This window comes from Poromitra crassiceps (assembly GCF_964638095.1).
Source record: "Poromitra crassiceps genome assembly, chromosome: 23".
Lineage (NCBI taxonomy): Eukaryota > Metazoa > Chordata > Actinopteri > Beryciformes > Melamphaidae > Poromitra > Poromitra crassiceps.
In genome coordinates, this window is record NC_139639.1 from 15505563 (window position 1) to 15533438 (window position 27876).

Below are 27876 nucleotides of genomic sequence, written 5' to 3' on the forward strand. Positions count from 1 at the left end.
GATGTCGCAGAATTATCCTGCTCAAGACCAAAGATCAAAGTCAAAGGAATTGGCCAACGTATCAAACATCACCAAAGGCAACACTTCACAATCTTCAGTTTCTCCTGCCCCTTAAAGTTGATTGCTTTTCACCATCATATGAGACACTGACCTGGCTCTGACTGCATCAACTATCTCGGTAACACTTTAATAAGGGTACATTAATTAAGGGTTAATTAATGTTTAATAATACTTAATAAGCATTAACTAACCCTTAGATCAGTAGTTCCCAAACTGTGGTATGCGCACCCCGGCCTCGGGGTATGAACTAAAGGGAAAAATGGAAAAAAGTCAGAATAAATCATGGAAATAAATGAAACATTAAAGGAAATCTGCTCAGGAGGCACTAATTGCAACTCTTTCACTCCATGTCTTATTTTGTAATGTTATATTTTTCAAAAGGTGGGTTATCATTCATTCATTGCATTATGCAAAATGTTGTAGTTGGGTAAAGGGGGTACTTGGATTTAGAAATCAGTGAAAGGGGGTACTGAAGCCAAAAAAGTTTGAGAACCACTGCCTTAGATAATGCTTATTAACTAACCCGAACCCTAAACTATTAAATAATGTATAAATGAATACTTAGTTAACATGAATACCATTAGCAACTGATTACTAGACACATTAGTTAATTGTTAATTAAGGGTTAGTCAACTAACCCTTAATTAATATAGCTTTATTGTACAGTGTTACCACTGTCTCAGATTGAGAGTGTTGATGTGAGTCCAGTGCTGAGGTTCATAGACCTGTAAAGCTGTCTAAACAGAAAAGAACAAAAAATGAAATGCTCTGTTTAGACAACAATAAAAGATTGGATCTGTGTCACACATGATTAGAAAAGTCAGATTTGAGGCGGCAGTGTAAATCAGATCTGACCGAGCAACCTGTTATTTGGTGAACCCACTGAATACAACTGTCAAGCAACCACACACAACACATTTTCATATTTCCCCTCCTTTTTCCATCTTGTTTTAGACTATTTTAATATATAATATCTATTCACAATATCTTGTACAGTGCATTTGCCGTGACAACCAGTTAGAGAAAAGAACATCTGAAATGAATAAGGCTGGATCACTGTATGAATCCACAATGATGAATGTTTAAGGTAACGAGAACAAAGACGTCGGGTTTCCCTATATTTTAATCCACACGTGTTCCAGGTGCACAAAACAGATGATTTGTAACTACTTGCATAAACTCCGCAGCGGTCAGTCTACTGAATATGGAGTGTTAGAAAGTCCAATAATAAAATAATAATCTAGGTTTGTGTGTGAGAGAGACACACAGAGACAGAGCGATTATGTTCTGATGTTACATCTCAACCATTAAGTCTTTGCTGCTAAAGATAAAGTTTCAAATATACTAAAGATGGAATGGATCCATAGTGTCATCTTCACAGTCAAACGCCTTTGATTCTCTTGGTTTCCGTTCACAAACAAGTCGGCTAATTATCCGCCAGATATTTACCTGTAGCAAAACAAGAGAAGACCAGTCAAAGAGGAGAAACCCAGCCATTCAATTCTAAAACACTCTGGTAGAGTATCTGTGTTTGTTTCTTGTTCAAAGGATTCAACCAAAAGCCCACAGCAACTCCATGACATCACTCAAACTGACCTGCAGCAAATCTCTTCTTGACCAGGGAAAGCCTGTAGCCAGTCCCCACCAGCTGGATGTCACACCCTGACAGCGTGCTTCCCTCACTGGAGAACTGCACTGCCAGCTGGGAGGGCTTACTGGGACCTTCTGTCAACTGGAACCGGCCCAGCAGAGCTCCAACTCCTGCAGGACAGAGACACGGTATTAAACAGTTATGGTCTTCTTGACAGTCTTCTGCAAACACTTGCTCTGTAATTGTTTGATGTTTTAAAGTTTGGGTCTGTATGTTGTAGTATATAAATGTTGTTTTGTCTGATAAGTAATCAAGTCTAAATCAATCCCTCCGAACTATTTCACATTAAAATACCATCAAATAGGATATATTATACATGATCCGTCTGTTTGATGTCTGTAGATGCCTAAATCTCATTTGCCTGAAATTGGCTTTTCAATTATTTAAATAAATAAATAAATAAATAAATAAATAAATAAATAAATAAATAAATAAATAAATAAATAAATAAATAAATAAATAAATAAATAAATAAATAAATAAACAAAAATCCTGTGAAATAAAGACAGAAGATAATGACAGCAATGCTGAAGTGAAACATGAAGATGAAAAACGATGACTACTTGCCTCCATTGTCAGACCTATGAGAGAGGCTGGAGATCTTCCATTGGATCGTCCGCTGCTCTGGGTTCCTTGATGACAAAAGCACAGCGTGTGAGGAGCAACATGTTGTTTTGGGCTATGCATGCATGCATTTGGCCATGGGAAAGATGGAAAGCCATCAACCATCAACACAGCAAGCTCTTAGCCTAACAAACTGCCAACCAATCAGATTTAGTTCCAGTAATTGACATCCTCACCAGGTGGCAGGGGGGAGCATGGCCTGCAGTTTGGCCACGCCTCCATCCACAGGAACCAGGAAGTTGATGTTGTGTAGTGGCACGGGGGCGGCCATGGCCTCGGTATTGTATTTGTAGTCTATCCGCAGGTCTGTGCTGGTAACATCACCTCGCCAACTCACCGCCAGGTTGAGAGGAGTGGACTGGATCCCATCTGCTGAGACCTGAGGCAGAGGGAAGACAGTAGACAGATAGATAACAGACAGACAGGCAGACAGACAGACAGACAGACAGACAGACAGACAGACAGTAGACCGATAGATAGGGAAGACAGTAGACAGATAGATAGATAGATAACAGACAGACAGACAGACAGACGGTAGACCGATAGATAGGGAAGACAGTAGACAGATAGATAGATAGATAGATAACAGACAGACAGACAGACAGACAGACAGTAGACCGATAGATAGGGAAGACAGTAGACAGATAGATATATAACAGATCGATAGATAGATAGCTAGATAGATAGACAGACAGACAGACAGACAGACAGACAGATAGATAGATAGATAGATAGATAGATAGATAGATAGATAGATAGATAGATAGATAGATAGATAGATAGATAGATAGATAGAAAGATAGGTGTGATTGTGGCTGACCTGATATTTGATCATATCCACATTGTAGTATGTTGCCTGAGGCTTCTGCTCAGCCACTCTCCTCAGATGGCTCATCAGGTTTGGCATATTTACCCAGAATTCCTTGGTGGGTACATTGTCCATTATGGAGTCACTAAGGGATGAGAGGTACATAAAAACTTATATATCATGTATGTATTATTAGACAAGCAAAGAACTTCCTTTCCAGTGAAAGTGTCTATGTCTAGTTGCATGAGATGTTGCTCCTACCAGCACAGCAGCTGTGGATTGGGGAGGACCTGCTCCAGGCGGTTGTAGTTGTTGATGCTGAAGGTGAGGATGGGCTGTGTGGGGTGGCTGGCAAAGTGCCTGGTGATGCCTGCAGGGAAGGACAGTACCATCTCCCCCATGATCTTTACCACACATCTGGGACACAGGGAGTGAAGAGGCAGAACGCACACGTCGGCCTGGATGAAAACTTAAGCTCCCAGAACAGATCCCTTCCGTCTCTAAAGCTGAATGTCAAAGAGGATGCCTGGCTGCCAGAAATGCATTCACTTTTCTATTCCAGAAACTCATCTCCTCGCCCTCATCTTCCTCCCCGAAGCTATTTCTCTCTCATCTTTCCTTTCGCTGTCAATAGAATTCTTGACTTGAAGACAAATTGCTAAAAGCATGCTCCACATTACGATACAAGTGATTCATTTTGGCTGATCATGACTGAAGACTGTTGACACGATCACCTGTCTCTGTGTTGCATCAGTGTTCAACCTGTGTCTATCATCAGTAGAGGACTTATTCATATATTGGCAAGAATATTGGTTATTGCGCCTGTAACAGGATGCGTTGGCCTACTTGCTGGGGTCGGCGCCTTTGAAGTAGGCATTGATGGTTTCAGTGAAGGCAGCTGCCACTGGCAGAGTGTCCTGTGGTCCCATGGTAAGTGGGCTGGGTCCTCTGGAGCACCCTAAAACACACACACACACACACACAAATGCACGCACGCATGCACACACACGCGCGTGCGCACACACACACACACACACACACACACACACACACACACACACACACACACACACACACACACACACACACACACACACACACACACACACACACACACACACACACACAGAGCTCATATCTACACCTAAACAGTCTCCCTATTTGCTCAAATGATCAGCCATGGTTTACAGGCTATTATTATTACTACTGTAATTGTTATTGTTGTGTCAGCTAGATTTAGCTAGACATATTCTCTGTGAAGTCCTCTGAGACATGCTTGTGAATTAGGGCTATACAAATAAACTATAGACTTGACTTGACAGGCAGGGGGTAAAGCGATAAAACCAAAAGAGAAGCAACCAGATAGAAGCAAAAATGGACAGGCTCTAAATCTAGAATCTAGATTTTAGTTCAACAGAGTGGGCTGACATGGGATGGGACGGGCGGGAATATTGTGGCTGAGTGGACTGGAGCGTGGACAGGACGGGGACAGCAGGAGGACAGGTGTATTCAGCCCATGCACAGGTGGCACTACAGTAGTGGTTTGGCTTGACTCACCTTCAAAGGCTAAATAAAACCTGCCGTGGTCAAACCACACCAGAGGCTGTGGGCCCTCTGCGTATGCGGAGACATGAGGGGGAGACAATCAATGGACAGGAGAGGACAGGACGATGAGTGACTGCACAACATGGACACACACTGAGAGGTGAGACACACTTGTCCCTCACTCAACCTAAACTATGTCTGCATAGAGAGCCAAAGTCATGTCCACTTCCGTGTTAGGCATACTGTACGAATAGTCTCTTAGAACAGACGAGTTGGCTTCCGCAATTTTCAAATGCTCTCGCCATACCGTCTGTACGTTAGACCCCCAGAACATGCACAAGGAAGTAGTGAAAAAAACCTTCAGACCGGAAGGAAGTTCGACGGAATCTGACCAATCACGACACGCGTGTCCACGAAAAATATGTTCCCCCCGGAAACTAAGGTTGCTAATGCTAGCAGTGCTTTAGAATTACCATGGAAGCTACGCCGACGAAACCGGTGAAATAAGACCCTGATAGACGTAAACGATGTATCCGCGGCTTGGAGGAACCTCGTGCAAGACGTGCACTTATTCCAGAGTTAAACGAAAGTGATGAGGTAAGTTGCTAACGTTACTGAGCTTATCGTTCGTCTTACTAATCAGCGTTAGCTAACGATAGCTACAGCAGTATACAGCTAGTTAGCTAATGTTAAATTCTGATTGGACGAATGAGCGGAAGTCCCGCCTTTCAACTTCCTCTTCCGTTTGGTGCATGATTCTCCCCCACGAAGTACAGACTGTATATAGCTGCATCTGCCGGATGTAGATAAGACAGTCTGTTTTAAGAGACTACTGTACGAACCAAGGGATTTCATCCGGAAGTGTGCGTGACTTTGGACTTTGGGGAGCGTGAGAGTGATCCCAGTCCCTGTGCTGATTGTACCTGTGGTGGAAATGTTGAGCTCCCTGCCTAAGGTGGGGGTGGAGGCTGCACTCAGCGAGGTGATGGAGGAGATGGAGGAGGAGCTCTCAGCCCGGGCCAGGGGGGCGAAGGGTGGGGGGCTGCCTGACACCGGCGGACTGAACGGATGAGCCTGGAACACAGCAACACAACACACTATGATTACAGTGAAAACACAGTGCAGAGGGTGATCACTCACACGTCTGTCTGATTACAGTGAAAACACAGTGCAGAGAGGGTGATCACTCACACCTCTGTCTGATTACAGTGAAAACACAGTGCAGAGGGTGATCACTCACACCTCTGTCTGATTACAGTGAAAACACAGTGCAGAGGGTGATCACTCACACGTCTGTCTGATTACAGTGAAAACACAGTGCAGAGGGTGATCACTCACACCTCTGTCTGATTACAGTGAAAACACAGTGCAGAGGGTGATCACTCACACCTCTGTCTGATTACAGTGAAAACACAGTGCAGAGGGTGATCACTCACACGTCTGTCTGATTACAGTGAAAACAGTGCAGAGGGTGATCACTCACACCTCTGTCTGATTACAGTGAAAACACAGTGCAGGGGGATGCTCAGTGAATGACAGTGAAAAAATATGACATTAGATATTATTACATAAGTTATCAAAAGGAGGTCCCATAGAATAGCCTAAATGTGTGTGATTTGGTTAAAGAGATAGTAGTTTAGGGGGGATTTTACCGTTTTCCCACTTTCCCAGAGTCAGAAACAAATACATGTCCACAGACCTTTTTATGTATTTGGTGTAATCTGAAGTATGTCAACAGCAATATCAGGCTATATTATATGTATAAATAACATAATCATGATGGAGGGAGGGGGGCTTTGTCCAAGTGTCGGCATCTGAGGGGAGGCTCACAGTCTCAGACTTTGAAAACCCCTGATCTATACTATAGAGAGGCAAAGTGAACGTCACTTCCTGCTTCAGCATTGTACCAGAGATTTTCTTCTGCATTTATTTTCCCATAGACATTTCGTAAAATGCTTATAAAAATAGTTTTACTTGGTCAAACCAAACGGTTTAGCTATATTTAGAATCGGGAGAGACCATAGAACATTTCACTCGGACCAAAACTTAAAAAAACAACATCGAAAAAACTATTTTCTTTAAACCCGCATTTTTTTAACGTTTTGGTCCGAGTGAAATGTTATGCGATCTCTCCTGTTTCTAAATATATCTGAACCGTTTGGTTTGAACAAGTACAACTATTTTTATAAGCATTTTACGAAATGTCTATGGGAAAATGAATAGCGGATGAAAATCTCTGGTACAGTGCTGAAGCAGGAAGTGACGTTCCACTTTGGCTCTCTATAATGTGGTATTTTATAGATGGCCGAAGGGACAGCGTACCAGGTCTGCTATTGGTTTCCCCGGGGGCAGCTTTGGTCGCGATGACGGTCTAGGAGGAGGAGGAGGAGGAACGGGACTGCCTCCTGACTGAGGCGTGGCAGGACGAGCTGGAGACGAGGGGCCTGTGGCACACACCAGGAGCTACAGTTAGCATTTTCATTAGATCACATATCGGTTTTTTCATTCAATGATAGCACAGTCCCATCGTATGCTAATGTATCATAGTCGCTCTGTTTTCAGAGAGTGACCATGCCTACAGACTCAGCACAGCATGTTTTATGACCTGTGTCCCTACATTTAGGCGGTGTCTCGTCATACTCGCCTCGTCAATGGGTCAGCGTGGGGGAAATCCTCACGTTTTCTCCCACGGCCACATACACACACACACACACACACACGTGACCAACTGTATCTATATCTATATCGATCGATCGATCTATCTATCTATTGATCTATCTATCTATCTTCTATCTACAGTATCTCTACACTATCTCTCTACACTCACACATTTCTTTTTTGCTTTGAGCAATTGTAATATTTTGAATAATTGTGGCCATGTGATCTAGTGACCTTTTGAGAAGCTCTAATATACAGTACCAGTCGCCACAAGCGTGTGAAACTTCTTCCACAGTAGCTTGCCATCTGACAGCCTACAGGCAACATCAGTCTTATACATTGACAGTACATAATATCTGGACCACCTTAGCTATATGTTTTTGACACGGCAAAATGAAGCTCACTTCCCGATATTGTTTGATTTCGTTTGATTGGATGAATGGATTTTCCTGTTGCATTGTGGGAAATCTGTTCAAACCTGGAGCCGGGAAAACAGGAAAGGGCGTGAGCGTGGACGGGACTCGGGGAAGGGTTTCCGGTTTCCTCCGCCACGGCATCCATCTTGTTCATGTTATTTTCCCTGCTAGCCGTTAGCTTGGCTAACAAATGTTGTTAACGTTAGTTGCTATTGCTAGCCTTGCTCCATTGCTGTCACAGTGAATACAATAGCCCGAAGAAAAACCAGAGTATTATTTCCTCCAGACCTCGCGCTGCGTCACCAGCCTGCCGCTTGCATCTTCCACAAAATCGAGGTAATCTTATTTTCTAACGTAACGCTAATTGCATAGCATGACATTAACGCTAGCTACATGTCCATTTGTCATTACAGGAGGACGTTAGACTAGAGTAGCATAAGTTAACGTTATACAACGTTAAACAGTATTGCATGCTGCACAGATTCGGACGTAGACAGAAAACAAACGCAGTTCTGTTTACCTAGGTTACCTCTTTGAGATGAGGCAGACTCAAAGCATACTCATATGATCTACCAGCTAATAGCGTTATATATCTAGCTAACGTTAGATGAGGGGGAACAAGCTGGGGGTTCAACTGGATAGTTTATCCACCTCTGCATTTACAGTATTTACCAATCGCACGTAGTGTTGGGTAAGCAAACGTTAACGTTATACAGTGATTAACAGTGTCTAATTCGTTTCTTCCAGGGGGTAGCTGCTGTCCAGTACCAGATGGGACACACAACAGAGGATCATGATTTGAAGATCAAAGCTATAATATTCTGTTCTCCTGAGATTAACTATACACGTTACTGCTGATCAGTTGTTTCAACATAGGAAATTGCAATAACACACAAGCCAAATGCTGACATGAGAGATTTGCTTTGAACAATTGTAGCTATCTGCCAGTGACCGGAGAATATTGTTATATTTGCTTGTTTTAATGCTTTTGTCAATAAACATTGTCAACAAAGATAGCCTTGTTGTATATTATCATGTATAAGATTGTTGATGTCGAGTGAACACAAACCAAGGATTGGACGACGGAGAAACTTAACCGCCCAGCAGTCTGAGTCTGCTTCAATCAACGAATGCTTTATATTTATTGAAATGAAATATGGTGATATCTGGTGGTCTGAAATTACTCTCTCTAGCTAGGCTAACTGGCTCATATTATATCATATTATTGTAACGTCTGAATCAGCGTTTCATAGCCTTACGTTTATAGCCTGGATGACGTTAGCTAATGTTACCCATCCTTCCATTGGTGTTACACGTTATATTTTTAACTGAGCTTTGCGGAATTACCTCAACACAATTGTGTATCAGCTTTAAATGTCCAATATATACAGCGTTACACAAACGACCAGCAGCATTCAAATGTGCAAAAACGTTATATTTATTGAAATGTGGTGATCATGTCACAAGTCACATTACCGGTACATAACGATATAGCGTTAGGTGTTCTTTTGATCAACAGACCTCGGGGGCTCTATACTGTTGCTAGCTAGCTAGCCGCAGATCAGCTCTGAAGCCCCAACTTCAGAGCTGCCCGTCCACTAAAACCCGATTTCGATATAGCGTTTTAGGTGTTCTTTTGATCAACATACCTCATCACGGGGATCTATACTGTTACGTGTGTCTACTAACATCATTAAAATATCATAAGGGTAACGCTGTTTCTGTTATTTTACTTTTATCTCTGGCTACGTTGCTAGCTAGCTAGCTAGCCTGCCTTGGCAACTGGTTGGGATCATCTGATTTCCTGTGGCTGGTGTAAATCAAAGAAAATCCCGCCCCCAAAGTTATCATTTTTATCGGCTCTTTTACTCGAAATGGGACCATAATTTAGAAAACGGAGCCCAGGGGAGCATGAAAAAGACTTGAAATTGTTTATTCAGACCATAAGCTCATTCGGAAAATGTTTATTTAAGACACAGAACGAGAGAGAAGTCGGCTCATTTTTACATTGGAGCCAATGTACGTGTCGTCACTTCCGGACCTGACGTGCGCCCCCCTGCGGACTTTTCGAATTAATGGAATTTCACGACTGGCTTCATACATTCCCTAATTCTGTTGCCCACTGGTCTTATACCATAAACCTTTGCGTTTTATGGTCATTTCCTGTCGTTGGTTTGGATTACTTTCTCACTCGTAAGAAACCGCACTGCACTCAGGTTCAAATGGCATTGCTGCCCAAATGATGCAAACTAAAAGTTATTTTCAACCACTCAAAACATACATGTGTGTGTTTGGAGGTGTGAACGCAGCCTAAGTGGTCATTGGAAACGTTTAGAAAGAGCCCACAGTACTTACCGCTGCCTGAGTAGGGCCCCGGGGAAGACACAATAGACCTGTAGGTGGTGGGAGGGAGAGGAGGTGGCGTGCCCCTGAAGCTCGGCGTCAGCTCTCTGGGTGAGCCCACGAAGTCCGGGATGTCGTCTCTCAGGTACGCACCCTCCGGTGTCCTCTTCCCCCCAGCGCCCCCCAGGACCAAGGGAGATGGCGCTCCCACCCGGGGGGACCTCCGCTCTGCCGGCAGAGGCGGGACGGGGCTGGTGGGGGCGGGCGACGACGAGTACGGCGACGACGAGTACCGCGCAAACTGCAGCACCTCCTCGTCGAACGCCGCCTCGTCTTCCAGGCAGACAGAGAAGTCGGGAGGCAGGGGAGGGAGCGGCTCGTCCGGAGGGGGTCCCAGGACGATGGAGGGGGGCGAGTCCGGGGGCGTGAAAGGAGGAGGAGGAGGAGAAAGGGGCGGAGGGGAAGGCGGGGGCTCTTCGGGGGGTGGGCCGGGGGAGACGCAGGGGGTGGAGGGGGTGGACGAGGGTGTGTCGGGGGCGGGGGACTCTGGCGGTGGCGGAGGGGGAGCGGGTTCGTCCGGCGGAGGCGGGCGCTCGCTGCTGAACATGACCCATCGGGGAGACACCGCCTCTTCGCCGCTCTGGGGGCTGTCCGCAGGGCCGAACACATCGTCCAGGTCCGGGGCGGGGGAGCCGCGGTAGGAAGCGGGGGATTGGACATTCAGGTAGATGGGGGCGGGGCTGCGACACACCCTTCCATTAGGTAGATCAGCTGCAAAAAAAGAGGGTGGAGCACTTAGATCACAGCCAGCCGTCGTGGGATTTCACTGTATGACAGGTGTACTGGTGTGATTATTAAAAGCAGAATTTACCGGAACACTCCGAAGGATAGCCGTAATGACCGGTCGATGCGTAATGACTGGTCGATGCGTAATGACTGGTCGGTGGAATGTTTTTTGGAGGAAGTGGGGGAGGAGCTGAAAGAAAGATGACAGTTAAATAAACACATTCAACAGGTGTATCTCCTAATACAACTAAGATAAAGTGAGGTTCATTCATGCCAGCTCACCTCCTGTTGGAAAGCCTCTGGTCAAAGGAGACTCAGGCCGTGGTCTCGATTCCCAGACATCAGGGACAACTGTGATTGGATGAGCCAGTGACACAGAAACAATCAATGCCACCTCTATAAACTACAATACTAACTATGCCATGTGTATGTAGGTATATCCAATCGAAATGGGACAAACCATCATATCTGGGATAGCTGCTCTCTGGTGGCAGCCCGAAGAAGGCAGGAACATTCTGGGATAGTCTGTCACTGCAGCGGATAAATACAACAATCATTTTGCTGCTCCAAATCTAGTGAATCAGCTTCTTTTGCAATTCAAGACAAATCGGCACACCTCAAACAGAAAGGTTGCTCTGCCTTTCTTTGAATATAATGAATATTATTGTGTATATTAGTAAAATAAAGACTGACCTTGGCGTGTCGGGGGCGGGGCTTGGTGTTGGGGTGGAGCGTCTGGGTCGGGCAATATCCTCACCTGCGAAGAACATAAGAAAAACTCATCATTTCTCTGTTACACACTTGTATATGAACAAATGTGTAGCACAATGTATTGTAAACTACTACTTGATTGTAAAAGGGTCAAGTCCACGTCGGATGTACTTACAGGACAAGTGTCTTTTTACCGGTCCCTGTAAATGAAACAAACCAAATTTAGATATAGCTAATGCAGGAATTTAAGATACAGATAATACAGGAATACATGTGTGAAATAATATGCATTATGTGAGACAAAAAATTTCAATACACTGCAAACAATTTCCATCTCAAAAAGTCATTTAGTGTCATATTAATCTTATTTGTTTTAAAACACAACATCTGCCAATGGGGTGAGATAATTCCACTTGTTTCTATGCAGCTTCATTTCTTTTAGGTAGTGTCTAGGAACAAAAGTCAGTATCTTGAAACACGGCAGATCACTGCATCAGTATCAAGAAAATTACATTGATTCTTTAAACAAATTGATTTGTATCAGAAACACACAAAATTATCTAACTATATTTTAATATTTGTCAAAATATTTTTCAAAACGGATTTTTGTTGTTGTTGCTATGTACAAGTCTTTTATCATCTGCACTTAAATGTGTACAAGAAGCAAGAGTTGAGACAGCAGTGTTTGGCGGTGCGGCCCTTGAAACAGCCAGCAGATGGTGTGAGAAACTCACCGGGCTGCGTCTCTGAGACCAGCAAAAAGGAAGAGAGAACACACCTGGGTCAGAGAGTGAGTGACAAATCAGTCAAATGGACACAAACTAAAACGGCACACACACACACACACACACACACACACACACACACACACACACACACACACACACACACACACACACACACACACACACACACACACACACACACACACACACACACACACACAGCACCTCTTTACTTGAACTGCAAAGCCTTCATAATGCAACGAGTATCATGTACGACACCGTGTACTATCAGCATCATGTACGACACTGTGTACTATCAGCATCAAGTACGACACCGTGTACTACCGTGTACTATCAGCATCAAGTACGACACCGTGTACTATCAGCATCAAGTACGACACCGTGTACAATCAGCATCATGTACGACACCGTGTACTACGAGCATCATGTATGACACCGTGTACTACCGTGTACTATCAGCATCAAGTACGACACCGTGTACTACCGTGTACTATCAGCATCAAGTACGACACCGTGTACAATCAGCATCAAGTACGACACCGTGTACTACGAGCATCATGTATGACACCGTGTACTACCAGCATCATGTACGACACCGTGTACTACCGTGTACTATCAGCATCAAGTACGACACCGTGTACTATCAGCATCATGTACGACACCGTGTACTATCAGCATCATGTACGACACCGTGTACTATCAGCATCATGTATGACACCGTGTACTATCAGCATCAAGTACGACACCGTGTACTATCAGCATCATGTACGACCAACGTTCACACAGCCTTGAATGTAGTTTGCCGATGAAACCAAATCAATAGGTTTTGGAGTGAATGTTACGTTTACTGTGCATTATGTAACACAGGCGCTTTGCCAGACAGGTTGAAGTAAAGTTGGAAACTGCAAAGAAAAAAGAATCAACAAAAGCAAGAGAGGACTTTCTCACTTTGAGGGGGGGGGGGGGGGGGGGCAGAAACTACATGCAGAAACAGGGCTTCAACATCTTGCCATAAAGGCAATCTATAAAAAATATATACTGTATATATTATTTTGTATTTATCCTTTATTTATTCAGGAAGGTACCACTGAGATACAAGATCTCTTCTTCCAGAGAATCAACTACCACATAAAAGGAAAAAGTATCAAGCACTGCTACCAAGTGAACCCATGCCATGTTCTCACTCTTGGTAGTGCTACAGAGTAGAGCCCGACCGATATGTCGGTCCACCGATATTATCGGCCGATAACCGATCAGCTGATATGTTGGCCAATACTGCCGATATTTTTTTATTGCATATTATTATACTTTTTTTTAAAGTTATAGACAGCATGTTGTGTATATTTGATCCTTTTTCTTAACTCAAGTTATATATTTGTTATGTTTGTGTTTTTGTATTTCTAGTTATTTATAATTATTAAATTCCCAGTGAAGTTTACTGTTTCATTGCATTGATGTCAATTTGGACAATAAAGTGTATTGATAAGCTGTAAAATATCCTGCCTACATTACATATCCCAAGTCATGTCAAGTCATATCTTTCTCAAGTGTTTAATAGTTGAGGAATCATTGCAAAAGAAATTGTGTAATATTATGTGTATAAGAATATCAACTGATATATCGATATCGGAATTCTTTTTACTCCCTAATATCGGTATCGGCATCGGCCTCAAAAATCCAGTATCGGTCGGGCTCTACTACCGAGATGAAGCAGTCAGAAAAGACAGGCTTACCGGACTTCTCTTCTACAAGATGTACAAGTCAGCAAAGAAAGAGGAAAGTCAAGAGAGAGAGAGAAAGAGACGACGCGACACACATTCAATACATTCAGTCGCTAATAAATAAGGAAATAAAATCACATACTCAAGGTGTGTGTGTATATTTTGCCCCGATCGATACTGTGTAACATAACAAGAGCAGAGTAGTGGCAGGCACTCACCAGAGAGGGAGACAGCGCCAAGCCTCCCACCGAGGCCTTCAGCTCGTCCATGGAAGGAGGGACACACTTGGCACTGTCTGACGCCAGCGGCTTGATCTTAATTTTGAACTTTTTCCTGCTGTCTTCCTCATCCTCCGAATCACTGGAGGAGAAGAAATGTTTCCCTCTGGAAGCTGGTGAGTAATTGTCAAGGACGGTAAGGACTGAGAGTGTAAAGTGGAACCAATGCGATGCCTAAAATTTAGTGTTGTGGTGGTACTGGAGAGCGATCGCAAGGCAACATTTTAAGGGTCAGAAATGGACTCAAACATTGTCATCGTATCCAACCTAATATTTGTTTCACGATTTTGTTATCCCATTTTTATCCCCCATTACTGCTAATTTCAATTTATTTATCCTGGTTGCTGCTCCACCCTCTGTCGAGGGGAGAGCCGAAACTGGCTCCATGCTTCCTCCGAGACATGGGCAGTAGCCAGCCGCTTCTTTTCACCTGACAGGGAAAGCTTCACCGGTAGGACATAGCATGTGGGAGGATCACGCTATTCCAACGAGTTCCCCTCCCTGCGAACAGGCGCCCCGAACGACCAGAGGAGGCACCACCTCAGCGACCAGGATATTGCATGTTTTGGTGAGGGGTTCCTATATGAAGGAAACCCCCAGGGGGCACGGGGAGAACACGCAAACTTCACACAGAAAGGCCCTTTTGACGACCCCAGCCGGGCGGTGGCCACTCGAGGACATGCGGACGGGCAACTCCTTCAGCGCTCACAACGTCCCAGGTGGGAATCGAACCCAGGACCTTCTAGCTGTGAGGCGACAGCGCTACCACTGCGTCACCGTGCCCCCCTATCGTATCCAACCTAGTGTGCAACATCTGAAACTACTTTGTCTTTCTTTTTACTGTGGTTTGATGATCTAACAAACCCTTCCCTTACAATGCCTTCTGTCATGTAATCCGTTAATCTCTATCATAAATTATGTCCAATTCTATTGAACTAACAGCCCGTTTTCGGTTTGGAATAATTAGCAGAGAAAGTGATGCAGCCCTGACTATGATGGCAGCCCAACACAACTGCAGTCTTGAATGGTCTACTCTTGAATTGGACTTGCTTTGATCTGCTCTTGTATATGGTCATGGTTATGGTTAGGCTGCAGCATTTAAAGCTATGATCCAGCCATATCCTTCTAAAAATAAATAAACGTTATCTAAAATACACACCCGTCACTGGTAGAACAATATTGCAGCAGAGGAGTGAGATGTAGCCCTCTGTCTCTGTCTGCTGTGCCCCAGTTAACAACGTTACACCTGCTGTAACTGACACTCCAGCTTGATCGGAGCCAAATCGTCCTACTCACGGCGGACCATCTCCATAGTACCGGTTCTCCACGATCACATTTCAAATCCAATTCCAACATATAGTTGACTAATTCCCGTGGGGGACAAAACATAGCTTTGGAATACCAAGGTATTCTGGGTAACGTAGTGGCAACTGTAGAGCCAAAGCCAATGCGGCTCTGTGCGGGTGCCCTGCTGCACCTCGTTGCAGGGGCATGCGGGTGCCGTGTGGCCAGAGCGCTCTATAGAGAGGCAAAGTGAACATCACTTCCTGCTTCAGCACTGTACCAGAGATTTTCTTCCGCAATTTATTTTCCCATAGACATTTTGTAAAATGCTTAGAATTTTTTTTTTTACTTGTTCAAACCAAACGGTGCAGATATATTTAGAGAGACCACATAATATTTCGCTCGGACCAAGCCGTAAAAAATTTGCGGATTTAAAGAAAATGTTTTTTTCGTTTTTTTAGGTTTTGGTCTCTCCCGATTCTAAATATAGCTGAACAGTTTGGTTTGACAAAGTAAAACTATTTTTATAAGCATTTTTACTAAACGTCTATAGAAAAATAAATGGCGGATAAAAATCTCTGGTACAGTGCTGAAGCAGGAAGTAGGCGGTCACTTTGCCTCTTTATTGATTTGGCCTATTTAATGCTGAGAAGCACTTGTCCAATGTGTCACTCAGCCAAACAGCTCAATAGTTTTGCAGGCGATGGTCCCGAGGCCGGTGCCGCTTCCCGCCTGGCCGCTCTCTCTCTCATCAGTCTCCGCTGAAAGGATATCATCTCCCTCCTCGCCCGGTCTGAGGCTGAAGCCCTCCTCGTCCACGTCAGGAGACGCCTGGGAAACGGAGGGGAGAGCAACAGGGACCACCGTCAATCCAAGCTCATCACACACTGTAACAGATGCGCCTGCTAAACTCTCCTCACTCCTGAGTGTGTGAACACTGCATATAAAATGCCAATCAAATTCCACTCAGCTCGTACTGACTCACATAACATCGGCTATCACTCTGTTCGCGCAGTTTACTCAGTCATTTTGAACCCCGGCGTTACATGATAACGATCGCCCACGGCAACAGCAACTGTTTCACACCCAAAGCGGCAATAATGTCTCTGCTAGTAGCGGAGCAGGGGGTCAGCTGTGGACACTTACATATCTGTCCCAGTCAATCTCCCCATAGAAGCCATTGGGCGCCCCATTGGCCTTTTTCTGTCAAAATGGAGAAAAGAGAGGGTAGCAAGAGGACAATATTGGAGCGCTTGAAGCGACGTCAGTGTCACTATTGGCATGACAAACATCAGGAATCTCAATGCTAACTTTGTATTGGATTAAACACCACAAACGATGAAGAGCACCAGAATTCCCCTAGAGTGCAACGGCTGTGCTGCAAGCTGCTGTGAATCTACTGCACCACTATGTTGGAAAAGAAAATCCAACCTGTCAATCTACAACTTATTACATCAACAGGTGTATCAAATCAGTTCATGTGAAAGATGGCACCCAGTCACCGCCGCACTCATCCACACTCGTCACAAATCCCGAGGGGAACACTACTCATTATACAGAGGGGGAAACAGGAAATCCAAAATGTACGTACTCTTGCTTTCTTTCCACTTCCACTTCCATCTTTGTCAGGTGAGCTCCTGTTTGGAGAGACAAGGAGGAGCGTGACGATCACGCGCCAAAGACAATCTGTGCCACAAAGCTTTTGGGACGGAAGTAAATCTCACAAGATAGTTACGTAACGTTTTCATAATGCCTGCCAACGTCTCGAAAACACCTTCCCAAGCTGCTAAATTGTGCAGTGTTTTCAAAGTTGGATGGCTGATCAACTTTGCATATTTATTGTGTCCCAAAGCGTAGGACGAGCAAACTCACGTGGAGTCTGTATCCTTGTCTTTCCTCCGTAACCCCAAGGCCTTCCTGGTTCGGTTTTTCAGTCCTAGTACAGTGAGAGAGGGAGAGGGAGAGAGACAGAGAGAGAGAGAGAGAGAGAGCATCATAAAGATTTTATTTTAACAGTTTTAAAGTCTACTATTAAGTTTAACTGTCTTGGCCGTGTTTGAAAAGTAGTTCAAAGCAGAGAACGCAGCAGAGTGTGATGCTGATGTACGGTAGTAGGCTAACTCAAGGAAGGAACACTGTGACTTACACCAACCCCAATAGCAGCCAGTGAATACAAACGGATCGATGTAGGATCAAAAACCTCCTCCCATCTATCTAGGGAGACCATCCACTGAACACGCGGCACGCATTGCATCATCACATAGATGCGGAAGCACTCCTCTTAATTGTCCCCTCCTTAAATGTATAAGATGGGGAGGAGAGACAAGCCGGGGGTGATCAATTTGAACACTTCATTAACGAGATTCAGGGGAGGGTGGGGAGATTCAGGGGAGGGTGGGGAGATTCAGGGGAGGGTGGGGGAGATTCAGGGGAGGGTGTGGGGGAGAGATGTAGAGCCAAACGGGATGCCAAGCCCCCCGCAGCGTCGTTGGTTGGCACCATGCAGCGCTGGAATCAGGGCAACTAGAAAAACCAACACCAAGACACACTTTGAACAAAGGTTTCCCGAGGCGTCCCATATCAGTGAGTCTCGCCGGATGGGATTTCGGTGTAATACTTCATGTTCTTCATTTGGGGGATCACATAGAACAGGGGTGGCCATTAGCTAGATTGTGAATGTGATCTACCGGTAGATCCATCAAGTAGCTCGCCAAAGAAATCCAAAATGTATTATTTTTTATTTTTTATGCATAAACTAAATCCCACTCGTGTATAGCTAACTCAGTATCTACAGTAGGCCTATTTAACATGCTTAAATAATGTTAAATACGGTAAATAACATAATACAGTTAAAATGTGCTATGTACTTGGTGGGGGACAAGGGGAAAAGAAGTAGCTCGTGACTAGTTTTATTTTTTGTAAGTAGCTTTCACCCTAGATTTTTATGGTGAAAGCTACTTTTTTAGGGCCTAAAAAGGTGTGGGCACCCCTGACATAGGACAATGATTCTCAAGCTTTTTAGTCTACGGATGGGAATGTCCATGACTGAGTGACTGAGTGATGAAGTTCCACCATTGGTCGACCGGAACACGTGGTTGAGAGAGAGACAGAGAGAGAGAGAGAGAGAGAGAGAGAGAGAGAGAGAGAGAGAGAGAGAGGTGTTGTCAAGGCAGTGGCAAAGCTAAGAAATAGCCTGCTCCACAGACACACACACACACGCACACGCACACGCACACACACACACACACACACACACACACACACACACACACACACACACACACACACACACACACACACACACACGCTCAAACTAATCTGAAATGTTATACTCTGATGGGGCATAGTGTTGATTTTTAAATTGACACTGACAATACTCAAGAAGCAGAGTAGGGGTTTCTGGCACCATACTTCCAAGGTGCATGGAGAAGGGAAATAGGTCTAAAGAGGTGGAAACTCCAGCAACACTTGTAGTATTAAGAACACATTTATTTATATCCAGGAGCCTAATTTAGTCCACATTCGGGCCACAGACCTGCATTTAATTAAATTGTGTCTCTTGGACCCAAATCTGAGAATATTAGATTAATCGATTGATCGATCGACAGAAAATTAATCAACAACTATTTTGATAATTGATTAATTGTTTTGTGTAATTGTTTAAGAAAAATGGTCAAAATTCTCTGATCCCAGCTTCTTAAATGTGAATATGTTCTGGGTTCTTTACTCTCTATGACATTAAACTGAATATATTTGGGTTGTGGTGGACAAAGCAAGACATTTGACGACGCTTTTGGAAACACTGGTCAACATTTTTCGCTATTTTATAGACCAAACAACTAATCGATTAATCGGGAAAATAATCGACAGATTAATCGATAATGAAAAATAATCGTTAGTTGCAGACCTAATGAGATATGAGATGATTTTCTCCAGAATCCTATGCCTGTTTGTATTGTAGCCTAGGTTCTCTAATCATGTTAGCCTCTTGTAAAATTAATCTAAAATGAGTTGAACAATTGATGGATTTGCAGGGGGCTTCCTCGAACCCACTCAAGAGCCCCTGCTGGGGTCCCAGGATCCCATGTTGAGAACCACTGCCATAGGATGTAGTGGACTCTACATACACCAGGTGAACCAACACAAAGATCTAAAAAGCTGGACTGTAGAAATGTATCATGAATGAAAGGTACGTGCAGAAACACCTGTGTCGACGCCCATGAAACCCCTGCATTAGTGGAATCAGACTAGGGTTGTCAAAAGTATCGATAGTATCGATAAAAATCAATACTATTTTATTTTAAATGGATACAATACTCATTTGCAACAGGTATCAATAGTATCGATAAGTATCAATACTAAAAAAATTAAATGGATACAATGCTCATTTGCAACAGTATCAATATCAGCACTGCAGTGCTTTCTCTGAATGAAAAATCAAACATACCACTGATTTCTCCCTTCTTGTCATTGGTGGGTATCTTTTGCTTCAACAAGTTCAAAGTATTCTGATAGGCCGATGACTAGAGCAGGGGTAATCTGCTGTGTTCTGATAGGCTGATGACTAGAGCAGGTGTAATTTGCTGTGTAAGGTCAAAGTTTGTAATGAGTTTTATCAGGCCTAGATTATGGAGAAGCGTGCATCTGTCCGTCCGTCTGTCTTTGTTTATTTTTTATGCCTCTTGATGTGTTGTTGTCATCCCGCCGCGTTGTATCGAAAATGGTATCGAGTATCGATATTTTCCCGGGTATCGGTATTGAAGTAGAGATTCTAGTATCGTGACATCCCTAAATCAGACTGCAGTGCACATGCTGTGTGACTCTCCACAGCAGCATTATAGCACTGATTAAATGTGGAGACATCACGCTGGACTGGCTCGCAGCAGTGCCAGTGTCACTTGGGAAGCAGAGAGTCTCCCGGGTGCTGAAGGACGTGCCGGGGCGTGTGATGCATTAGCTAGCTGGGCCGCTCAATGGCAAAGGTTATTCCTGCGTGGCTGTGCATCAGAGGAGACCGCGGCGTAGGCCTGCAGCGGGCCTTCTCTCCAGTCTTGACCCGCGTTACTGCGTACGTCTTGTGTGAAAAGGTGTAAAAATAGAGAAATAAATAAGGATAAGGACAGCACTCCAAGTTAAAAGAATATTTATTGCCACACGGACGTTTCGGGGCAGCCGCCCTTCTTCAGCGTGTGAAGGCAAAAAAACACACAGGTGATTCACCTTCACCCTAATTAAGGAGTCCAGAGTCAGCAGGGGGAGTCAACAATGTAGATATACAGAACCCACACACCTGAGAATGCTTTGTGAACATCAAAGTTAATGGATATACTTCAGAAAAAATATATATACTTTACAAAAAGATAAGGAAATTAGTATGTTTTACAAAAAACGATAAGGAAATTAGTATGTTTTACAAAAAACAAGTAAATGAAATCTCCTCATTCAATCCATTAGGAATGAGGGTGTGGAGGGAATGGATCCAATAAGTTTCTCTCTGAAGGAGGATTTTGTCTCTATTGCCCCCTCTCCGTGGCATATTAACTGTTTCTATGCCCATGTAGTGCAAGTCGCTCAAACTGTGTTTTAAGCTGTTAAAATGTCTAGCAACTGATGACTTCTCATCATGGTTGCGTATAGAACATTTATGTTCACAGATTCTTGTTTTTAACTCACGTTTTGTTTTACCAACATAGTATAGATTACATGGACATTTTAGCAAATACACCACATATCTCGTGTTACATGTAATCCTGCCTCTCACCTTAATGTCAGCACCAGACTTAGGATGAGTGAAATGATTTCCCTTGAGCATGGCATAACAATGTACACAATTATGACAAGGAAAATTACCACTAGACAAGTTAGAAAGAGAAAGAAAATGGCTTTTACTTTTTGGCAGATCTGACTTAACTAAAAAATCCCGTAAATTGGAAGACCTCTTATAGAAAAATCTAGGTTGAGTTTGAAAAGCATTGGTGATATGAAAGTCACTTTCCAATATGTGCCAATATCTACTCACTACGTCTTTGACTGACTTAGATATAGGACTATAGGTAGACACAAATGCTAAACTCTGAGAAGAGGTGTCTCTGGACCTGGGTTGAAGTAAATCAGACCGCCGAACTTGGCGTACTTTATTCAGATGATTCTCCAGTAAAAATAGAGAATCAATCTCGACATTGATATGGGACAGCCTACACCGAGCTGCGTGAAAAATACACGGATGCAGCACAAGTACTAGACCTGAGCAATCCAAACAGATGAGTTGGTTTGCTGAGTGCAGGACAGCATGGCATGCAAATCATAACGTGCATCCGAGGAAGGTCTGTTATTTTGTAACCTATTAAGTTTGCCTGAACGGAGCCCTGGGGCTCTCTTTAAACAGACAGATTATGGTCATTAATCATAATTAACTGTAGATATACTGTAGTTGAGTTTGGGTCTTTTGATATGTTAACTCACATGAACACATCTCACATTATAGACATTATAGGATTCAAAAAGTCATCTATTCATCTACATATATCATCAAAGATGTTTAATTAAAACATTGATTTTGTTTGAATGGTTCAATTTATAGTTGTTGCATTTTCAAAAATCAATCATTTTTTTACAGGCAGTTTCAGACCAAATACACACATCACTACTGGACTTGGTCTGGATTGGCCCCCTCACACACAAAAATCCTGAAATCCTTCCAATCAGGTCAGTCTGCAGCATTTGACCTGGCATCCCCCCTGACGAGCCTCCAATCAGGAGGTTTACCTCATCTGAATCAGAGGAGCTGTCCGCCAATCAGGTTCCAGTATTGTGACTGCTTTGGGGACTTAATCCAGTCAACTGAATTCAATTCAACTTTAAACTAAGGTACATTTATTTGCAAAACATCGTGAAGACCATTATTCTTATCCTAAACCACAGTTGAAAACAAAATCATGAAAACTAAATACTGTACCTTTCAACTTGAACTTTGGCAGGTGAGATTAGCTAGAATTCTGTTTTGAACAGCTCTGCCAATCTTTGTTCCATCCTACACAGCCACACTCAGTATAAAGCTGACCGTTCTAAAAGGAACCTTAGTTCTGATTCTGAATACAGATTAAAACAAGTCAGAGACACTCCTTTCAATGGCAAGCTCCGCTGAGAGAGATTTCTTAGTCTAGGATTATAATACCTGTTCCTGAAAACATCCCAATAGAATTCTACTATTTCATATACTGTATAGCACATGATAAACTGCTGCATTAAGTCCAACAGGGATAAATCACTGAATGCGACTAGCGATGCCTAACTATGTCTAACTGTGTAATTAGCGATGCGGGTGGCTAACAATGGCTAATATGATGAGCATGTGACATCTGTGTGGATGTGAGTGTTGATTTCTTAGAGCACGTGAGCTACAGTGTGTACTACAATATCACGGCAAACTGGCCGTGGGCCTTTGGCTAATAATAGCCACCTCCATTACCATGTTGGCATTAATGGATGGTAAACGCCTCATATTCAATCATGCAGGGTGGGATGTACAGTATGATGGCACTGCTCTGTGAGCATTGTAGATGTTCTCCAAAGCAGAAACCAAAAACACTCCAGTTATTCATAGTCTGGTATCTACTTCATCCCCATCCATTAGTGTGGTTCTATATGGCCCGTGTTTTACTCTACTTTATAATAAGATATATTCAAGGATCATTTTCCTACTGGCATGATAGAATATTATATTAGCAGCAATAGCAGCAGGAGTATGAATGGATGCAGTTGTATTTGCAGACAGTAGTGCGTGGTTTAGAGATGAGATGAGAGCCTCCAGGACTGCTCTCATCTCTCTCCACAACCACACATTCACAGGCAAGACACAGCCTTTAGTGTGTAACCTTGAGACAGAACTACAAACTACACACACACACACACACACACACACGCATGCACGGGCGCAAACACACACACACACACACACACACACACACACACACACACGTGCACGCGCACGCACACACACACACACACACACACACACACACACACACACACACGTATAAACGCACATGTCATGCATGCACACGGCACACGCACAAACACAACAAGACATCAGCGTGTGCGGTAGGCTACTACACCACCGGGAGCATCAGTTCTCCCTTTACAAATCAATCTACACCCCCCCCCCCCCCCCCTCTCTCTTTCTCTCTCTCTCTCTCTCTCTCAAACACACACACACACACACACACACACACACACACACACACACGACAGCCACGTCACACAGGACATGAAGCACAGGTGTTCCAGAAACCCATAAGGCAGTACACACAGTATATCACTAGCTTGCCTGGCTCTGACAGCCCAGCAGGACAGGAGAGGAGAGGAGAGGAGAGGGTAGAGAAGGGGGGGGGGGGGGGGACCAGAAAGATGAGGGAGAAGAGAAGGAGAACGCAGATAAATTACCTTGCATCATGATTGCAGCTTTTCATTCCTATGTTGCCCCCGCACGCACGGCGGGAGACGGGCCGACACAGCGAGACAGGCAGACAGAGATGGAGGAGGAATCCAGCCGGCTAAAGGAGGCTGCAGCCCGAGCAGGGCATGGCCGATTCTGCGCGGCTCCCCGACGAACCGAGCGGCACGATGTTGATTACCCTCCACCCCCGAGGGCCCAGCTCCCAGACACCCGCACGGAGGGGGTGGGTGAGGCGGGGTTGGGGTTGGGGTGGGGTGGGGTGGGGGGTGAGGTTTGAAAGGCAGCGGTGTTGCGGGCAGGAGAGAGTCCCGAGGAATCTGACAGCAAAATCGGGGGAAGGGAAGGGGGTCCTCTCTCGGTGCGGCGTTAGGCCCCGGACGCCCCAGCAGCACCGACGCACGCCATCTCCGAGAGGGGGGATGCTGAGAAAAGGCAAAGGAGAAAAAAACAGCAATACAGAGAGAGAGAGAGAGAGAGAGAGAGAGAGAGAGAGAGAGAGAGAGAGAGAGAGGAGGGAGAGAGAGGCACACCAGGAAAGAGAAAGGGAGGGAGTGGGAGGCTTGCTGATGTCACATCTGCACTAAACCAATCCCTGCACCCATGGTCACATGACTCCCCTGATGCCTTAGCAGCACTCGGCTTGCCTAGAGCAGACAGACACTCCACAGCCGATTGCATGATACACATTTGGTCATATAAGGTCTCACATAATGCTGAGAGAGACCTAACTGACCATGCTGTTGTACCGTCTGTGGCAACACCGTTTCCTTAACAATGTGTGACGGTGATGTGATGATCGAGGTGAAACGTGCCTTTGAAGAAAGAAAATGCTGCATTGATTCACCTCAATTTCTGCTTCTTTTTAGTGGACATTTTTATGCGCACTTGTGTGGATTCAGGTTGCAATAATGTGTTTCGGCTGTCGCACACAGACGACGGCAGCGATGAGTGCACACTGTCAACTGTAATGATGACACGAGCTCACTGGAGGAGGAAGAGGAGGAGGAAGGAGGGGGCCTCCAAACCACACGTTAGCCTGAGGAAGAGACAGCGAGAGCGGCAGAGGACGAATTATTAACCAGCCTTCCGCTACTCTACGAGCGCCGACCCCTCTGTAGGAAGGCTGAAGCAATGGTACACAGAGTGACTCACTGGGAGGGAGATGACAGATGGGGGAAGGCAGTTGTATAGTGTTGTTGGAGGGGGGGGGGCGGGGGGGTGGTAGAGGGGTTTCTGCTGTGGGGGTCATATAATCTCACAAAAGATACTCTGATACTCTCGAATCTTGTGATACGTCTTAGACTGTCGCCCTCTCCTTCCTGTTCTCCCTCTTCTCTCTCATAATGGAAAGACATAAGGCACCGATGGATGTCAATGAGTTCCAATGACCTGGTTATGACACACAAAACCTGTAGGCTATTTTATACTGATCGCTTAATAACATGGGGGTCACCAGGGTCAAGGGGGTCCCCAACAAATTTAAGGATTGGTTAACTTCACCATTATATAATGGGTGTCATGATGATCTGAGGATGTCTAAATACTTTGACAGATTGCGGCTATATAGAAGAACATCCATACTGATGCCTCTGTCAGCCAATAATGTTGGTATGTTAGATAGCATGTATCCCGGATCTCTATAAATATAGCAACATAGATCTCAACCATGTGGTCCATCCCGGTGGCTAGGGCTTGGTCTCATGATGTAAGCGGAGAATCAGAACCTTGATGTTCTTTGCAACCCTGTAATTTCTGTTGTTGTTTTTTGTTTATTTTAATTGTCGCTGTCATTGTTGTTTTTGTTGCTGTTGTTGGTTCTCTATCTTCCTCTCTCTCTAGTATACCTACCTCTACTATTTCATGTGTAACTGAGAGAGCCTGCTAACTACACTTCAGTATTAGTTTGTTTTTGTCGTGGTGGTTTTGTTTGTCTGTTTATTTTTGGAAAACCCAAAGTTTGTTAAGATATCAAACCTGATGGGTGGGAGGGGGTGGGGGCTTAAGGGAGGGAGAAAATGAGACAAATGTTATGTTGTTACCTGTATATTGTCTGACTATACCCTAATAAAAACATTATAAAAAAAAAAAATCACCATTATACAATAGGTTAGGGAATGTAGAAGAATGACTATTTCAATCAGTTCCACTGTTATCTCTGTTATCACAACACAGGGTGGTAGGTATCGCCATATTTTGTATGGCAATATATCGTATCACACGAATGCCATGTATTGCAATTTTTTATCCTCCTCTTATAAAAGGGAGCATGTGGGCAATGTTTCTAATACCTGTAATACCTGTGTTTTTCTTACAATCTCTCTCTCTATATCTTTATTTATATATTCTGTATGATGTCTGTTGTGCTATGGACCCCCCTGAGCTGTGTCCCGAATAAAGTTTTTAATTGAATTGAAAATTGAATTTCTGTTTCTGTTTCCATTTTTGTGCCATTTTTATGCCATTTTATGTGCGATCGGGCTGAAACTTTCAGGGGATGTAAAGAGCACCCTGACGGAGCCAGATTTTTTAAGGCTGAGGCTATAGTTCAGTGATGATGTCATCAGTGATGTCTTCAGTGATGATGTCATCAGTCTGAGGCTATATAAGTAATGGGAGTATAAGTAGGTAGAATCGGGGAGGAACCAGATGGAAACGATGGCTTCCACCCTTGGGCTGTGCGGGTAACCTGACAGAGCCAGATTTTTTAATTATTAGGTGATTGCCCTAATTACCTAATGATGTGATGTCATCAGTGATGATGTCATCAGTGATGTCATCCTTCCTGGCTGAGGCTAAAGTTCAGTGATGATGTCATCAGTGATGTCATCTGTGATGATGTCATCAGTGATGTCATAGAGCAGGTGAGGAAGTGACGCGCAGTGGTCATCAGTGATGTCATAAGAGCAAGTGAGCCCACACAGTGGGCGAGCTGCAGGGCGGGCGAGCCTAGGAATCGAGTGCGCGTAGCGCGCGAGATGCCTAGTTATATAAATTGTCAGGTGCATGCAACATTTATGACAAGTTTTTATGACTATAAAATGGGTAAAGCTGAACTTAGGCTAGGGCTGTTTTCCCGGTCTAATGCAGCCCCCTTGGAGGTTGGTTAGAACTGGAATAATGAAGCATTGATGGATGTAACTGGGTTTATTAGCAAGCGGTATAGGCAGGGTGTTGATGGTGTGTGGTCTGAAATAAACAGTGTTGGGGGTAACTCATTACAAAAGTAACATATTACATGTAATATATTACTTTTAGCAGTAAGTCAGTAATATAACTTATTACTTATAGGATTTCAGTAATATTATACCAGTTACTTTGTCAAGTAACTCAAGTTACAAATTGAGTATTTTTTTTTTACTCAAAGCACATATTTAAAAAAAAGATACAATAATTTCAAACTGTGTGTTTTTATGCAAATAACCACTATAGATGACAATCACAAAGGAAAAGAATAACATTTAGAATTTTGGACAGTTTACACTGACTTCATGGCGGCTGAAATTATTTTTTGGGATGGCTCCGGGGCGGTGATGTTATGTCATTCTGCTGCTGCTGTTGTTTTGGTCAATGTAATGCAAAAGTAGTGTAATAAGTAACGAGTTACTCTACACAGACAGTAATATTGTAAAGTAACTTATTACTTTCAAATGAAAGTAACTAGTAATATGTAGTATATTACATTTTGAAAGTAACTTGCCCAACACTGGAAATAAAGCAACAGAAATAAACTGCATTTTAAAATGAGTGTCCAGAAACTATATACTATAAACGTATTTCCCACTTAAGGGTT

At 43.9% G+C, this 27876-nt stretch overlaps 1 protein-coding gene across 1 annotated transcript; it reads right to left on the minus strand.

Moving 5' to 3' along the window:
- Positions 1-1372: 1372 nt before the first annotated feature.
- sgip1b (SH3GL interacting endocytic adaptor 1b) lies at positions 1373-24083 on the minus strand (the record flags this gene model as incomplete). The annotated part of the gene is made up of 24 exons (XM_083659006.1): positions 1373-1509; positions 1657-1821; positions 2279-2343; positions 2512-2714; positions 3156-3288; positions 3405-3560; positions 3990-4101; positions 4701-4757; positions 5612-5762; positions 7011-7132; positions 10118-10876; positions 10977-11081; positions 11174-11242; positions 11352-11422; positions 11585-11648; positions 11778-11802; positions 12337-12348; positions 14082-14093; positions 14288-14460; positions 16405-16462; positions 16778-16834; positions 17223-17268; positions 17504-17567; positions 24074-24083. The coding sequence occupies 24 exons, from the start codon at positions 24081-24083 to the stop codon at positions 1487-1489; spliced, it is 2712 nt and encodes a 903-aa protein (XP_083515132.1). The 3' UTR covers positions 1373-1486.
- Positions 24084-27876: the final 3793 nt, after the last annotated feature.